Raw genomic sequence first — 18,398 nt, 5'->3', positions numbered from 1 at the left:
CAACAGTGTGCCTTATCCGAGGGGTAAGTTAATAGAATTTCTAGTGAAACAAATCAAGATTCATTTTAAATGAATAAATTCTATTCGTTTAAATATTCTTTTAGACACATACATTTTCAGTTCAATAGTCATTCTAATAAAGTGCGTCTCTGAAAATGTATTTTATTTGGATAATTGGGCTGACACAAAAGTTGTTTTTTCATCAAAAGTCATTATCTATCACAATTGCATAGTCTGTATGTTTTGATGGATTTAAAGACGTGTTGATACAAATATTATTAAATTCAACTCTCCGTGTTTGAATTCTATCCTAGAATAAAACTTTTTTTTTTATATTTGTAAAGATTATACATGATACGTTCGAACGGCATAAGTCAAATATAATGAAATAGAAATCTAGACTTTGGATTGGGTATGAATTCAAGAAGCAAACGAATGGAGTTGCCTCAATGCAGTATAACATCTGTGAAACCGTCTCCAAGTCGACCAATGATATGCCACCGTTCAGATAACGTAAATAGCTTTGAAAGGTCTGGAGTCGGCTTCATAGATGCGAATGATGTATTAGAAATCACTTTGGGAAGGGATAATGTTTGAACACCCTGTGGGAATTTCGAAGCTCTTCGATGATAAATTTGTTTTTGAAACGGGACTCTTGGAGGATTCTGTGATTGTGTAAAGAATCAGCAATTAATGATCACATGCTTAGAACATGTTTAAAATATCAAAGGAAATGAAGGAATATAGAAAGGAATGGAGAAAGATATAGAAAATAAAGAAAGAAATAGTAAGAAAAATAAAGAAAGAAAGAAATAAAAAGAAAGAATGAATGAAAGAACGATAAAAGAAAGAATGAATGAATGAATGAGAGAAAGAAAATAAAGAAAGAAAGAAATAAAGACAGCAACACTTAATATGAAAGGAGAAGAAAGAACAACAACAAAATGAGAAAAAAAATATGAAAGACTTAAAGAGAGAAAAAGACAAAGAGAAAGAGTAAAAAGAGAAAAAGAATTAGAGTAATTAGAATTAGAAAACGAGTAATAAAGAGATTTCTCAGAATGAAAGTGAAAAGGGGGAGAACTTGATCGTGGACCAGCAAGTTTTATGAAATTGACCTTCATTCAAAACTAAACCGTATTTCGAAACCAAATTGATTTTGTTCTCTCTTCTTCGTCAAAGCCCCTAGAATGTCTAAATCAGGTTTTACGGTGTATCGCTTCTTTGTAATTGATTAAAAATGACGTCACTCTTATATCCTTTTATTCAAACTCTCAAACCTGGTGCAGACATTGTAACCTTCATTCAAAATAAGTTGTTTTTCTCGTCACATTCCATTAAAATTTCTTCACCATAATGTGAAGCTCTCATAGTCCATTTCAAATCCATTACATGATTTTATGCTTGAATTTAAGTTGTAAAATCCGTGATATTAGTTGACAACACAGATGACAAGTTCTGTTGTCTTTAGGTTTTCATATGCGCGCCGACTTTGGGAGTCCATACTTGAATTTAATTAACTTTGCGATATGTCGTCCGCCTCAAAAATCATTCATCGATTTATTCCTTGGAACAAGAACGATTCTTTCATCTGTCAAACGTCCTATAAAATGAATAAGAACCAATTTAATCATGACCTTGTTCGCTTTGTTCCAGGACTCTGACAATTAGATCCATCAAGATTCGGGCTATTGTTTTCAGGACCTCGGTTTAACCAAAACCTGTTGTACGTCCCTTGTCAGTCATTGACCAGAACAATAAAAGTGTGAAATCTTATGAGATAATCCAAACTTGACAACTACTTTGTATTTAAATGAGAATCGAGGTGTTCCTTTCTTCGAATCCTGGATTTTGTAGCAAAGGGAACAACAGGATTGGCCGAAATGTTTTTGTTATTGAAAGAATGGCTATGGAGAAGGTGAAAGGAAAGGTGACAAGTCATTTTCATCTTCGACGTCATTCGATATGGAAGAAAGGTTTTAGAGTTCACCAGACTCTTTCCACCATTTTGTTAAATGAGCTAAATCTTTACGAACGACTGTTTCGAAATATGTTAGGTTGGTGGATTCCAAATATTATTGAATTGGTCTTAACTCCTACGATTGTTTTAGTAGATATCGTTCAGCATTTTAACATAATTCTTTTAAGAAATCCTCTGCTCGTCAAGAATGAGTATTTCTATTCAGATTCTTCGGTAGCACCGGGAAAAGTTTAGACTGATTCTGTGCTGAGAATCAGGGAACTATCATAAATGAAATAGGTTGTGACATTCAACTTCATCGTTTATATAAATAGCAAAGGTTTGTGTCAAGAATCATCCCTACGTCATCGAATGATTCCATATATAATTGGGCAAATACTTTGTTAAGGAATGAAGATTGAACTCGCCCTGCCTATATTTCTCCTGATTAAATCTTCAACATCATTTCTCCTTAATTGATGCGGATGCTTCTTTGTGATTGAAATGATGAACTCCTTCACGGCAGATTGAATCGTCTCATCCCGCTTCTTGTCAACAAAAGAGAGGCAAATCTCGGAAGAATCCGACCCATTTCGGCACACCTTGACAACTCCTCCAAGATGCCATCCATTGATTGGGGTATCCAAGGAACATCGTCCCCAGGTCATACGCATGCTGATGACTCAGACCAACCTTTCATGCTACTCACTACCAAGAAACACCTTATACGCCCTTACAGTAGCAGTCACATTCAAGCGTCGCTTCGAAGACATGATCGCGACGCGGTCATCCCACGAAGCCGGACGGCGGTTAGAAGAACGACCGCGGTGAACGGAGGGATGAGACCATTGGCGGGAAATTATCGTGCAGCTTCTGCGGCAGCTTCACTTCGTGTTTCTCACATGAAGGCCCGTGTGAGAAGTGCCGACTGTAAGAGCAATGTCTGTAAGTATATGCCCTGATAATTACTAAAATTATTAAGTACCCGTTTCTTTAAATATTCTCTTATTACGAAAACATGCATAGTTTTTGTAAAATCAGTCCTCCACAGATTGTGCAAGACCATGCAATGCATTTATTCCTGTAAGGGACAGTGCTACAGAAGAGCGATGGGCGACCCCCCCCCCCATGATATTTTCGAGTAGTGAATACAAAAGGTTAAGAGAAAGATGAAAAATATGGAAATGGGAAGAAAAAAGACAAATCAATAAGAAAGGGTTTTTTGTTGTGTAACTCTATATTTCCACTATTATTCAATAATGAAAACAAAATGTTAGCTTTGGCGTCGCCCTGCTTCCTAGTAATAAAGTAGAATATTTTATTAATGCAGAAGCGGTTTATTAAGTGGAAGACATTATTAGTCGATCTACCTCCCTCATTTTTCATCAGATTCATTTCTAGAATAACAAGTCATGTAAAATCAATATCTCTTTCTCCTGAACATGCTAGAATCGATAAAAAAAAAAATAATTGGCGTACAGATGGAGGGGGTGGGGGGCTTGGGGGCTAACATTTCACAACCAAGAAAAATATGAGGATAAGAAAGAAAATGAAAAAATTGTGAGGTGGGATATCTCTTCTTTGATATTCTGTCAAAATCTATCGAAAAATTCGGTTTCGGTATAAGAAATAGTAACATTTTTGCTCACTCGAAACTTTGATAGATTTTGCCCCATACACCATGTCTGGCCCCTCAAAATGTTTGGCTCTTAACGCTAATAAAATGAATACTAATGTTGTATCAAAGTATATGAATAATTAAACAAACAAAAAACGAAATACATTTAAGTTCATTAATTGTGTAACCTCATAATATTGTTGGATTCATAGATTTAAAACTTGACAGATTGAGGCCTGTATCAATTAAGCATGATGGTATTGAGCCAAATGGTTTGTTTACAAAGGTTTATAATAAATGATTTAGCCATAGTTGAGTAAAACATATATTCATTTTGACTGTCACTTGTAATGAAGACCCATAAAGTGCAAACAATATAATAAACTAATAAACAATTAGAATGAATAGACTGTCGATAGAAAACAGCTAAGACCCACGGCATCTCTTTATATCTTCCATTCCTTCGTCATGAATTTCGGATACATGTTTATGCAACGATGTGAGTAAGGAAAAAGAAGGAAGAATATTTCTAAATCCATTGCCAAAATCTATCACAAAATTAGCTTTTGATATAAAAAAAGGTCAACAGTGTGCTCACTCACGCCTTTTTCGTAATTTTGTCCCAGAGTTTGGCCCCCTTAAAAGTTTTGGCTCATTACGCCACTGTGTAAAACAAGCCATGGTGCGATGATTTCTGGATACATAAATAAGACGCCTCGACAGCCAATCACAGATTGTCGTTTAGCGTCCATTGTCTTACGGTTCCATAATGTTGTTCTGTTCATTCATGCGATTTTACTCCGATGTTCGTTTTTTAAGGCTATTTTACGATTTTTTTATACCAAACATTTATCTAAGATAGAAATATTATTGCTCTAAAGCACTGGCGTACCTAGGATATTCCAGAAGGGGGCAAATTTTTTGGAGGATATTTCGTCCGCGAAAAAATTTGACAAGCAAAAAAAAAAAAAAAAGGTCTTCAACCACAAAAAAGGATTTCTTACAACAAAAATATATGACAAGCAAAAAAAAAAGGTCTTCAACCAAAAAAAAGGATTCCTTACCAGAAAAAAAATTGACAAGCAAAAAAAAAAGGTCTTCACGTCTGTTTTTATTGCATTTTTACATTACAAATTATCAATTTGGTTTCTCAAAAGGGGGGCACTTCCCCTGTATCAGTTGTGACTCGTCAGGGGGGGGCAGTCTGCCCCCTGCCGCCCCTTAGGTACGCTAGTGCTCTAAAGGAAGAAAGCAACTACGGAATGAAAATAGAAGAACAAAATGTATGGAAATTAGAAAGAGAACAATGCTTTATTTAAACTAACTTTGGGGTCATCTTTTCCCTCACCCCATATCAAAATACGTGACATCTTCTCTGCCTTTTCTCCACAAACCTATTCTCATGGCCACTTTGAGTATTGATCTGCACTTTTATTATCGTTTTTTTTTTCAGTTACCGATGATGAACTGGAAATCGACTACCGGAGGATAGAAGACGAAGACCCTGATCGCATGACCGAGTCTGACGTCTACCAGGAAGTCAGGAAACTCAAGACACATAATAATTACGAGCACGAATCGCTCCGTGGTGGTATATCGCCCTCTATCGTCCAAGCATCGAAGAAGTTACAAACCAGCAAGTGCGCCGGCGTGACGGTTGTTCGGATTGGTTCACAGTACCACGATGGGTTAAAGGTCACAGGAGTACCAATAAAGATTAATATGGATTTGATGCAGAAAGATGAGTTCGTCCTTTCTGAATGCAGTATCCCGTCTGAAGATATTTGCGAATGCCCTAATTGCCGCGATAAGAAAGCGACACAAGAACTACCCGATCAAGAACTTGATGATACACATTTAAAAAGTGACGAGTCTATGTTAATGGTAGTATCAAAGTCACTCGGTGTTACCTCCCCAGTCAAGAGACCGAGCTCTAATACTCAACATAATAGAAGAAGCTATAGCAAAGATGTTGTGCCAGCTCAAGCCCACAAGGATAAGAACAGTGAGAGACCCATCCCGAGGTCCAAAAGCGCAAGAGCCCAAGTTTACTCTCCTCCAACACTAAAGATTGACTCAGATAGCTTGCCAGTCGTATCATCTCGCTCGATCACTGGTCCGAGGATACGATACGAGGTCACCTCCTCTCTCAGCACGAAGGCTGTCGAAGATGATAACGACTCGGTCATTTCCGGAAGTGGAGACTATCTCAACAAGCAAATCGAAGCAGTTGCGAAAGCACAGGACACGATCGAACACTACCCGAATGTTGACGAACGGCCGAAGACGAGTTCCGAGATTCCGATATTTTCGTGGCGCCCAGCCTTGAAAGACATTCTCCGCAGTAAATCAGTTTCGCTGCGCCGACGATCAATGGGATGCATATACGCAGACTCGACGTCTCCAGCGAAATGCTTGAAACATGGTAAAAAATGTCCTGAAATCCCTAAAACTGTTGAAGACAATGTTACAAGCGGATGTCCCTCATCCTACGTGTGGAGTCGGGGCAGACGACTCAATATTAGTATCGATATGCGATCGATTCGATTACCCCCTATTTTGAGCTACAGCCAAAGATCTGCGGAAGGTCCATCGGGTTGTGCGGCTTGCGTAGCAGGTGTTTCATGCTAAAAACTGGCTTTATGAAGTTTTGAATCTCAGAACATTCATTATTCAAGGTTAGAGCTGGAAGAGCACACCAAAGTTTTTTTTTTAATATATATTACCACTTAATACGCTTTTCACCCGTTTGCATTAGATAGGTAAACAAATGTAGTTTTCATCATATTTATAAATTTATTGATGAATTAAAGCCAAATTTTCTATGTCATCAGACTGTATAAATATTCAATCAATTACTGGCGTGCGCCTGTAATCCAAGCTGTGGGGAAGTTACAAATTGATGCAGGGGTTCGAGGTTCGAGCCCTGGTCACGTATTTTGGATGGTGACGTTTAAGATCGGTCCCAGACGTAAATAATCTAATCTGATTGATACACGTCTGACAAAACTCAAATACACACACACACTTAAATGGGGATAGATTGATAAAACGATTCTCATAAAGAAACAATATATGTCATGTCTAAGTATTTGACTGGTCGTCTTTTCAAATTAATGATCATGAATGGCTGAGAGGTCTTTGTCGATAATTGGATTGGTGAACCGGAACAGCAGTTTCGTCCTAAGCTTTGGAGCTGACAAAAATGGAAACTGCTGTTTTGATTTACCAATTTTCGACATAGACTTCTTGGTTGTCGATCGTCATGAAGACATTAATTATACATTTTCTATATTGTTGAATCTGTCGTGCATCGTGGATGGAAAACTGCCCATTTTCAAAAGAGAAAATAAAAGAATGCTCTAGAGATATACTTGTTTGGAGACAATATGAGTTTTTCCCTCAATAAAACAAACATTCATTGACGTCTCATAATTAAGAATGGAATATTATAAGCACGAGCAATACCAACAAATAACTAATCCATTATCATGATTATAAGTCCCGTGCCATTCAACATTCATCCTCAATATTTTTTTGTCTAATCCATTAACCGGCATGCTTTGTGAACGAACGATATTTATTCAGTATTTCGATGTATATATTTTCATATCATCAGCTTCGCCCCTCGTTTTCCCTCCCCACCCCTCACCCTATCTTTCTTTCTCTATCTCTCTCTCCTCCCTCCCCTCCCCCTCCCCTCTCTCTCTCTTTCTCCCTCTTCCTTTCTTCACCCACTCTCTCCCTTGTTATCCTCCTAATATTCATCTCCCTCTGTATACCCGTTTCTCTCATAATTGAATTGTAAATATGCACAATAATTGTTTTCGGTTACCTAAGTGGTGTGCGATTTTATATTTCAATTAATTCATCATTCATTAATTCATTAACACACTCACAAGCATTTATTTTGAGCGTTTTCCACGATTCTTTTGGAGTGACTTATTGCTCGTCTGTCTCACATTGGAATAAGAAAATATGCAGTTTTGCAAACCGTGAAAAATAAAATAACGTTGCAATTTATATTTTTTATTTGATTATTGTAAATCTATCTATGTGACATACGCATGCATCATAAATGTTCGCTAACACGTGCAAGTCTAAAACAGAAGTGAAATGACAAAAGGTAATTATGGATGCTTATAATATGCCTGTACAATTAAGGGGTCGCCCGCCCCACCCCAACCTCTTTTTAAAACTAGATATTATTTTCTTTTTTTTTGTGAAGGATATTGTGGTTATTTTTAGTTGTCACCTTTTGTTGGCATTTGATTCCAGTTTGACAACCACAACTTTTTTGGGGGGAGGGGGAATAGGGCTGATATCAACAAACTTGTCAGAGAATTTCCAATCCCACCCCCTATCCAAAAAAACACGATAATACGGACTTTCAGGGAGGAATGGGGAAGGGATTTGGCTATTTATTTGCATTCTTGCAATGTCTATACGAAATGGAGTAGAATTATTGAGAGAGTAAAAGAGATCAAGGAGAAAAGAGGGGATATTAGGATAGGCATAAAACGAAGTCGCATGGGGAAGGCCAGGATGAAAAGAGAGAGGGGGCTGGGGAGGGGGAGAAATCGAGGGGAGACGAGCGAGCGAGTGAGAAAAAGTTACAGGAGAAAATTATGCACAATTTTTTCAGTCCATTCCATTAAAAAAAAACATTCTTGGCCATCATGCATCAATTATCTTCAATTATTTGCTTGTTTCTGGTCTGTAATCGGTCTTAATTTATTTGAAGACGAAAAATGAAACAAAAATGATATTTTCATTTTTTGAGAAAAAGACCTGTCCAATAAACTCTTTGAAACTTGATAATGACGACGATGAGAATAATGATGATGAAGATGATGATGATAGTAATGACGACGACGATGATGATAAAACTGATGACAATGATGATAATGAGGAGGAGGAGGATGATAAACGATGATGATGATATAATGATAATTAATAATGAAAGTGGCAGTGGTTATTGCGTTAATCATGGCGATTATTGTGACGATGATGATAGAATGATGATGATGATGTTGTTGATGATGATGATGGTGATGAAGATGAAGATGATGATGGTAGTGGTGGTGGTTATGGTGATGATAATGACGAATGTGAAGATGTTCTTCTTTTATTTGGTTTTAACGAGATAATTATTTTTTTTCTGGAATAATCAAACGCTAATCTTACGGTCCTGAAATTTCACCCACATTCGACTTTCTCAGGTGGATACTAAAAAATGGCAGGGGCTACATGGATATTCCATGGGGCGCACAAAATAGAAGAGAAGTCTGTGGATAGCTCTTGGAAAAACTTAGAGCAACAGCAAAATAAAGCAAAATCACTACCCTCCCCTAACTCCGGCGCCACCACCAGACGCTGCTTGCACTCCCTTTCTCGATAAATGTCACGTTCAGTTACTTTTCTTTGTCTTTTACCTCATTAATTAAACGATGGTGATGGTTGGTCGGGAACAAATTATTCAAAAATTAATCAAAACCGAGACCCCAGCCAGGATCGACAAAGAAATATGAGTCTGCAACGCGAGAAGAAAGAACACAACACAAACTTCGTATACTTTATATCAAAACGACAATGGCCGATCGGGTCGGGTTCTTGGTTTCCATGACGACGGGACGCTCGCCCGCCCGTATCGGTGACTGGAGCTATCGGGTGTGTTAGTTTGGATGAAAGAGAAGTAGTGTACTTGACGGCACAGGATCTGTTTGATCAAGATCTCTTTGTTCTTGTATTGTTTGCCAGTTAATCGATCTATTGTAAGGGATACAATGTTATGTACATATTGTAGGTCGCAGTGTGTGTGGGTCACCATCTTAACAAGCAAGCGTGCATACAATTGTGGTTTTATTCCATGACTTGGATGAAATCGATATCATGTTTTAGATAGACTAGGTTTTTTTTTTGCAACGTATGATGATACACAATTGATGGCGAGATGAAGATGGAGAAATTTAAAAGGCTGGGGAAATAGTTGCCTAAAATCATAGAAATATTATGATGATTGTGATTATCATCACAATCCCAATTCGTTACCATTATCATCATCTTCATTATCACTACCACCATCACTATCACCAGCATAACCATCGACATTATTGTAACCATGACCCCCACCTTCGCAATCATTGGTAGGCCTAGTTATTCCCTTTCTTTATCATAATTTTTTTTATTCTTCTTGTGTCATTACCTTAGGCATTATTTTCTTCAATCATTCATGGTTACTATACAGACTTACAATCATCATGGCAAACACAGTCGCAATAGTCAATAATTATGATTGTAGTAATCATGTTTATTTTTGCAAAACATATAATTATTGGACACCATGACCACCAAAATCCTATTCTTCCTCATCAATGCCATCATCGTCACCATCCTCATCATCACTACCATCAATATAGTCACGATGATGATCATCATCATCACCATCATTTTCGACAGCATCGTCATTATCACCACCACCATTGTCATCGTTATCATCATCATTATCGTCAACCTGATCTTCAACCCCTAAATCTAAATAATCGTCGCTCTATCATCAAGACACCCATGACCCCCTCTCTTCCTCCTCATTCCTTCACCTCTCACCCTCCTCCTCATTCCTCCTCTCACCCCTCCTCCCCTAAATGCACACCGTCGTCGAAATCAACAATCGGACATCTCCTAGATGAAATATATTCCTCTTATATTCCTCGTACGCCGCACTATGACCCACACCGAAGTGCGCAATCTCCTCTCCACACACACCTGGAATAAAACTAAGGCATATGAGCAAATAACATCCATTCGATCGTTGTACCAACACACCTCCGACTCTCTCATTATCTTTCTCCATCTCAACAAAGGATGGTGTTTGCAGAGCAAGAGCGAGAGTTAAGAAGTTGTAAGGTCGCTGGATAATAGAAACATTTTTATCTTCCCTTCAACATTAACTAACTAACTCGAACTGGGCAACAAAATCAATTACATCGGAAGAACTGTTCATTTTCAACTCCAAGTAACCTTTCCCCATTTGCATATATTATGGTTTTGCGACACCTTGAATTGAATCGATTTCAACGGGTGTCAAGGATTTGAGTTCATCAAATATGATTGGTGTTTATGTAGTTAGTAATGACTGCATTAACAACGCGTACAACGGTAACTGCAATTACAGGATTATGATCTAACAGACTTAAAATGTTGTGGATTGGATTCTATTAATACATAGAATGATTATTACATATCGATATTCAGATGATTGTGAATTTCAGCGAGTCTTGCCTTGGGATCCCAGCGACTTTGTCATGAAATTGTAACACTTAAAGCTTTACAAACGTGGAACTTAAATAGTTGATGGCAGTAAGTCGACAACTCAAGAGCTGCAATCTTCGAACTTCGGGAAACATAAACTGTCATTTACACAGGCCTTAATTACTTAACCTGCTTAAAAATGGTAAGGTTTTTGTTTATTTACTGGTGACACTGAGAATTATCGTAGATTATTGTCTTCTTATGAGAACATTGATGAGGGGAGATGCTGGACTAGGCCTACTACATTCTCAAAAATGGTTTGGTCACCATTGAGTATAGAAAAATACATACAATATATATATTTTGCTAAAATAACTTGAAATGCTGTGACAATTGTGTGAAAATTTATCTATTAAAGTGCGTTGTACTTGGCAGTTTACCCAACAATCATAAATTTGTTTGTTATATACTTTAGTGTGTAAATTTTATAGATTCAAGTCTAATTCGAATTGCAACTCATCAAACAGACGAAAGTCGGAAATGTAGGAGAGTGCAAGAAAGTATTCCCTTTTCAGAGTGTGAAGCAGATTTTTTTTTTCCGGGGAGGGGGGGGGGCAAAACACTACAAATTTTTCGAAGAAACTCAAAAGCGAGGCAACGATCGAAACGACCGAGTTTGTCATGGGAACGCTTTGGCATTCCTAAAGTAAAATTGACACTTTTCGTGATGTTTGTGAAAGTTTTCAGTAAGAAAAAATGTCTTCAAAATTTCGAGAGGGGGGGGGGGGGCAACTTCCCCCTTCCACCTATACCCCAGGACCAAATCTTTCCAGACATTTACTCCCCATTCTAAATACGAACAAATGTTTCACGAATGTGAACAATAATATTTGTTTTGTTTTGTAATAATATTTATTAAATCATTCAGTTCAAAATCAAAGTAATGGTACATTGCAAAATATTACAATATCAATATCAACAAAACACTGTTCATAAAAGACGAATAATTATCCATAATACAAATAATCGTACAAATGATATGCAGCATATCCTAATTCAATCCTAATTCAATCAATAATTCAGTGATTAAATGATATCACCACACACCAATTGTTGGGACTAAATAATGTATATCGATTTATCGAATTAATAATTCAGGTGTTGTCACCATGAAGTCCAACTGTCGTGAATAACGAAAGAGGTAAATTTTATGTCAAACACACATATACATCAATATATTTAACAATCCTTTAATTTCATGAGACAATAGCCAGCTTTCCAAACTTTATACTAGATTGAAATTAACAAAATTTTGGGAACTACCATTATGATTCGACTTATTAAATTCAAAAGTATTTATAGTATCATTAAATTCTGATTTTGCAGTTTACGGTATGTGTTGTCTTTTTCCAATCTTATATCATTTTTTTTACTTTAAACTGTTAAAGGTCAAGTCCACTAAAAAAAAATGCTGGTTTGAATCAACAGAGAAAATCAAACAAGCATATAACACTGAAAATTTCATCAAAATCAGATGTAAAATAAGAAAGTAATGACTTATTAAAGTTTCTCTTATTTTCCACAAAACAGTTGTATGCACAACTCAGTGGTATGCAAATGAGAGAAACGATGATGTCCCTCGCTCATTATTTCTTTTGTTTTTTATTGTTTGAAATTAATAATATTTCCATTTTTACAGATTTGACAAGAATGACCAACTTGGCTGAACCACAAAATAATTATTAAAACAATGGTAATACCACATTTTCAAGGTGAAATAAAACTTCGTTTCGCAAGGAGGAGAAAATTGAAATATTTCATATTTCATGTAATGAAAAACAAAAGAAATAGTGAGTTGATGATGTCATCAGTTCCCTCATGCATTTGCATACCGACTAGGATGTGCATACAACTGTTTTGTGGAATTAAGAAACGCTTTAACGATTTCGATTAAATTTTCAGTGTTATGCTTGTTGGATTTTTCTCTTTTTATTCAAGTCTATTTTTGGGGGTGGACTTGTCCTTTAAATCTAATTAAATCTGAAAATAAGTCCACCTGATGTTATACATTCACCCTTACATTGTATTTAATTCCAGCGACTAAGAGTTAATTTATGAGCTAATGATATGATTGTATTACCAACCGTCTGACACATTAACACGTAAATGCTAATTTATGAGCCCTTTGGCGCCAAAAATAGGAGGATTTTCAGTTGCTATCGTCATAATCGCGTGAGAATTGTCGTCTGCTGCGTGTTGCAGGTGTTTAGAAAAAAAGATCGATAATATACCGATGATTGTATGATCGCGATCATGAATATAACTGATTGCCGTATAGATTATGGGGCATTGATTTTGGTACATTGATTTTCTTTTGAAACAAAAAAAATAGGAAGTAAGAATGCTGAGTACAGTCCTTTCAGATATATAATTAGATATGAATCATGAAGGCATATAGTATTAATGTGAATGTCATTGCGTCTTGAAGTTCAAACATAGTCATGATATTTCCAAGTTGTTGAAGATTTAGAATTTATATATAGTCAAGTAATTCTGATTGAATATTCAGTTCTTAATAATGCATTTAATATATTTAATCATTCATAATGTAGATGTATATTCTATGAATCAAGGGGTGCGGGTGGGCCTCAGGTGCAGGTGTCGCCTTAAAGGGGAATAAAAAAAATAAGGCAAAATATGTTTAAGCATTAAATTTTAACTCATTGGCCATTATTGACAATTCAGTGCATGCTACTGTGTCAATAGGTCATGTTAATATAGATATACAATTTCTCGTGGAGTGGAAACTGAAATAAGAGGGAATAAAACACCAATATACCAACGACGGAAATTCAGCTTATTTTTAACAAACCCAAACTTTTCATATCAAAGTTACTTGCATTTATAGGAAGAGGAGTCTCATTTTTCAGTCAAAATATCGTATATATTCAGAATTAACGAGATTGGTGACCTGTAATGGAAACATTATGCGTCATTAAATCTTTTTATGTATAGTCATTTGAATTGGATGAGACTTGCTATGCAGTCGATAAGCATTCCATATGGAGTTTATCACGTGTATCAATCCGTACACTGCAAAAACTCCGGTGTTGATTTAACACCAGCCCGGAATCTATATATGTCCACACCAGAGAAGTATTGAAACAACGCCAGTTTGGAATCAACCCGATGCTGTTTTAATACTTATTGGTGTTTATCTGGTGTTAGACCAAAACGAAACTGGTGTTGTTTAACACTTCTCTGGTGTGGACATATATAGATTCCGGGCTGGTGTTAAATCAACACCAGAGTTTTTGCTGTGTATATCATATAATGTACAACTACTCATGAAATGATAATGAATTTCTCTTTCAATTTTTCGACTCCAGGAAATGGAATGAATATGATGAAAGCGACTTTACCGGAAAAGAGAGCGCATGCAAGCTGAACGTTCGTGATAATGCGAAGACACCAGCAGTCCTGGGGGAAATCATTATCAGCCTGTATTCTGGCAACATCATGGCACATACATACAGACAATTGCGTGACATCATGACGATATTTGCTCAGGTGAAGCAGATTTGTTTGCCAGACTTTCGTTACTTCGTGACAAACTGAGAGATCTAGCTTCTCGTCGTCGTGATATCTCTTTGAAAGACAAATGTTTGTCATACAGCGTCAACCTTTAATAAAAATGACTATTCGTTGATAATCATGCAACGCATCGACAGTGGATGGATCAGAGTCTAAGTGGCTTTGGATTGATAATGTCTTTAATTATGATATGATATGATTTTAGCGATCAAAACACTCGAATCCGACACCTTGATGTGATAATCTCAATCGTGAACAATTAAAAATAAATTTGATCAATATTTTTTTTATGTTTACATGGTTATTATCATCACATTTACAGTTATCTAATTGCATATACCATCTAATCAAAAGATACTTTGGACGATACTTAACGGATATCAACCCGTCTTAGCTGATATATTTTCCCTTAAGATAACTTGATTTCCAAATAATGCAAATAAGAGGATCAATACGAGATTTATTGAGCATGTTGAGTTAAACTGATCGCCAGTCACTTGGAGACGGCAGAACCTGGAACGAACGCTTGGGCGTTTTGGCGTTCGTGGCGGCGTTCGTTAAAACGTCAGTTTTACGACTGATCGACTCAATTTCTATCCATGGATATTACTGCTTTACTATGAAGAGAAAGATTTAATCAATCAGACATATGGTCACTTTGGATGCATTATTTCGAATAATGGCGATGAAATCGGAACTGAGATCGGCTTATGGTGGTTGCAATTTGGACACCAAACTGTCCCTTTTAGAAGTTGGGGGCGAAGGGACATCGTCATCGTCTAAGCCGAAGTTGTCGCACAACAACACCCCTTTCTTGCCCAGAATTCGAGTCGAAGAGTGCGGATTGACCGTCGAGGCACGGGATAGAGACTCTTGGAAGCGATTGAAAGGCACTGGAATGAGATGCTGGAAGCCAGGGAAAAGAAGGAAGTCGAAAAATAAGGGAGAAGATGACAAGTCCCTCACAAACGCGCCAACACTACCGTTGCGTGACGGGTTTCACACGCAAGAACAAAGGGAAGAGGAATGCGACGCGCACAGCGTAAAGTCGAGTAGTAGCTCACTTTACCAATGTCCAACGTCGGCATTCATTGGATCTCTTCAAGTTGGGAGCGTTCCATTTAGTCATAGTAGAGCGAGAGAGAATACCCGGATGGCTCGCGCAATCCGATGGCCGATCGGTTGTCTTAAATATTCGACACCGCACTCATCATCGACTTCGGAAGTCAAGACGGACTCGTTGATGTCGGTTGTCGAATCTTCGAAACAGCGACTCTTGCCTCTCGTACCCTCGCCTTCTGCACCCTTGAAAACTCCGAGTAATGTATCTCCTCGCGAAAGAGTGATTCTTCATAAACTTGCTTCTAAGCGAAAACAGCAATTATCTCAGCGACTAGGGAAGAACAATAACGGGACCAACATCACCGGGTCCTCTCCAGAGAGTCGTCTTCCATCGCCAATTGATTTTGATCAATTCCTTCCAACAACTCATTGTGCTCATCTTGTTAACATCACCTCATCAACGACACAACCAAGCTCGAAATACATCTTACGCAGTGACGGTCTTTACGATATCATCGATGACGCGACGCAAGCGCGTTTAGAAAAGCTTCATGGGTCGTCATCCACGGCGTCGTTGTCGTTACCTATAGAACGGGTGTCCAGTGGGTCGAATACGAATACATCTGGCTACGAATCGGTCAAAGGAATCTCGACTCGAACATTGCATGGCCACAAAAGGGATTGCCCACTGTGTAACGACTTTAAGCCGTCTGACGTCGGCCATTTTTGCCCACCAAATACGCCGGATGATGTCACCAGTCACGCAGACATTGCACAATGAATACTGTTAAGAATGCATCGATTTGGATGTGTTTCCTTTTTCACCTGATATGAACACTTTTGTCCCTTTTAATTTGATTGATCAAGTGAACCAGAATAATTCAAAACCATATAAACTGAAAACTATGAAATCATAACAACTCGTGTAATAACGAATTATGATGTTGCTGTAAACTCATAATTTGCACTGTTCTTCTGTAACTGCGATTTCGCAATTCCAATCCATCGTTTACGCATACTTATGGTAAATTTTTAATTTAATCAAAATCTGCAAATAATCATAAATAATTGACAACTGATATCTCGTGTACACGGTGTATGATTGACATAAATGAAATGTACATGTATATTTGACTGGATTATGACCTTGGACGAGAAAAGTGAATTTCATATCATTTAGCGACTCGTATTTTACCCAATTGGACAATTTCTTGATATAGCTAGAAAATAATTGAAAATAAAAGTCACATCGCGGAGACGCTCATAACATATTAGTACTTTCTATTTAACCGTGGTGCTATAAAGTTCACGGTTGGACCAATATTGTTACATTTAAATTCATGTTACATTATTTTCAAATGCATTTTAAAAGATAGTTTCTGAGTATCGTTTTCAAATTATTATGTTAATACGTCATTTTTAGTTGATAGCAGAATTTAATTCGACAACACCCCTCAATGATAGCATTTTCGAAACTTATTGTGGATTCCTTGTTTAATATTAACAGAGCATTTTTTTTGTCCTTTTATCAAGTATGACTTATTTGTTTTATTAACCTCATTTTCAAGAATATTTCAAGAATATATCTCAATCTTTTAGGAATAATATAGGAGTTTGAATCACGACGTGATCGAGAAATGCCAATCACTTAATTTCACAATGTCATTTCGCTTATTCGAGTGGCTACGATTATTTTAAAACTTTTCATGGGCTTTGTCTATTCCAATTATTATTATTATGTAAATATCACACTTAATTGTATTTTAAACTACCCAGTGTCGAGTTCCAAGCTTGATTTACCTCCCATACTATAAACCGATAACGTTATTTTTTTTAACTTGGCGGGACATTGTAAGGAGTATACAAAGAAATGGTTTCTAAGAGAGAGTTGAATAATTAAAAAGTCATATGAAGTATAAGTTATTTTAGTTGCATATTCAGTTAAAGTAATGGCCATCAATGTAGTGTAAAATAACGAATGAAAATTTATGAATAAATTATATATCAAGTACTACTCTCACCTCTCACTATCAGGCTGTTGAGTATAATTTGTCTGCATATCCATTACCCTTTTTTCTAGGTACATGTTAAATTTATTTATTATTAAGTTGTGTTTGTGATATCTATTCATCCGGGACCGGGAGGGGGTTAGGCAGCAGCAACACCATAGTGATTGTAAAGTTTGCAATTTTGTTTCTATGACGAATTTCACTAAAAATCACAATCTCATTGCTGCGCGCTTTTACCATTGTTGACGTAGGGCGAATAGTAGGCATTGCGCATGCGTTCTACTGCGGTAACCACCGCCGCGCTGCTCATACACAGATTGAGTTCTTAACTTTTATTCTTATCTTAGCTTGCGCTTATGCAATTCGGGAGCAATTTTCGCAAATTCTCTTTCGAAATTTTCTTTTCATAATGGGCTTTATCAAATTCAAAGTTAGAGCCCGATCTTTACCATCTGAAGAAGAAAGTTTTGATTATTCTTCTGAGCAGGCAGAGGGTAGCAATGTCTGCTGCTTGGCAGGAATCAAGAAATTATTCTCGAAGAATAAGAAGGTGAGGGATTTATTTCAATATACATGTTACCTCTTAATAGTTTCTGATATTAAATTTGATCATTGTCTCATCACTTGAAAAATATAACTTATATTAAGATCAGATACGAGAAATCATTTTTTTCCTAAGTTCTCTCTGTTTCTCATTAATTTTGCAGGTAGCTAATAAAACTAAAATCTAGATCTGTACCGGTAGTATCGAAATTGGAAAGCTGAATTAATCTTTAGAATGTGTTATCAGAGCTTTTCATAATGTCAGTGAAGAGCGCTTTGAGGTTGCAGTATATGAATCATATCTCAAGTATCGTAAATTTTGTATTTGTATTTATTTATTTTCCGAAATTCACAATAAAAA

At 36.8% G+C, this 18,398-nt stretch overlaps 2 protein-coding genes across 2 annotated transcripts; both read left to right on the top strand.

The window, feature by feature from the left end:
• Nucleotides 1-1,835: 1,835 nt before the first annotated feature.
• LOC135155749 (uncharacterized) lies at nucleotides 1,836-7,601 on the top strand. The gene is made up of 2 exons (XM_064105878.1): nucleotides 1,836-2,905; nucleotides 5,032-7,601. The coding sequence occupies exons 1-2, from the start codon at nucleotides 2,581-2,583 to the stop codon at nucleotides 6,207-6,209; spliced, it is 1,503 nt and encodes a 500-aa protein (XP_063961948.1). The 5' UTR covers nucleotides 1,836-2,580; the 3' UTR covers nucleotides 6,210-7,601.
• Nucleotides 7,602-10,376: 2,775 nt separating this feature from the next.
• On the top strand, nucleotides 10,377-17,505 carry LOC135155748 (uncharacterized). Its single transcript, XM_064105877.1, has 2 exons — nucleotides 10,377-11,031; nucleotides 14,219-17,505. The coding sequence occupies exon 2, from the start codon at nucleotides 15,073-15,075 to the stop codon at nucleotides 16,264-16,266; it is 1,194 nt and encodes a 397-aa protein (XP_063961947.1). The 5' UTR covers nucleotides 10,377-11,031; nucleotides 14,219-15,072; the 3' UTR covers nucleotides 16,267-17,505.
• The last annotated feature ends 893 nt before the right edge of the window (nucleotides 17,506-18,398 follow it).

This window comes from Lytechinus pictus, chromosome 10, assembly GCF_037042905.1.
Source record: "Lytechinus pictus isolate F3 Inbred chromosome 10, Lp3.0, whole genome shotgun sequence".
In the NCBI taxonomy this organism is placed as follows: domain Eukaryota; kingdom Metazoa; phylum Echinodermata; class Echinoidea; order Temnopleuroida; family Toxopneustidae; genus Lytechinus; species Lytechinus pictus.
This window is presented reverse-complemented; position numbering and strand designations above follow the sequence as displayed.

Bases quoted from the DNA above. Each gene is read 5' to 3' on its own strand.
- LOC135155749 (XM_064105878.1), top strand. From the start codon at position 2,581: ATGCCATCCATTGATTGGGGTATCCAAGGAACATCGTCCCCAGGTCAT. The intron at 2,906-5,031 runs GTAAGTATATGC...TTTTTTTTTCAG, and splicing joins CGACTGTAAGAGCAATGTCT to TTACCGATGATGAACTGGAA.
- LOC135155748 (XM_064105877.1), top strand. From the start codon at position 15,073: ATGGTCACTTTGGATGCATTATTTCGAATAATGGCGATGAAATCGGAA.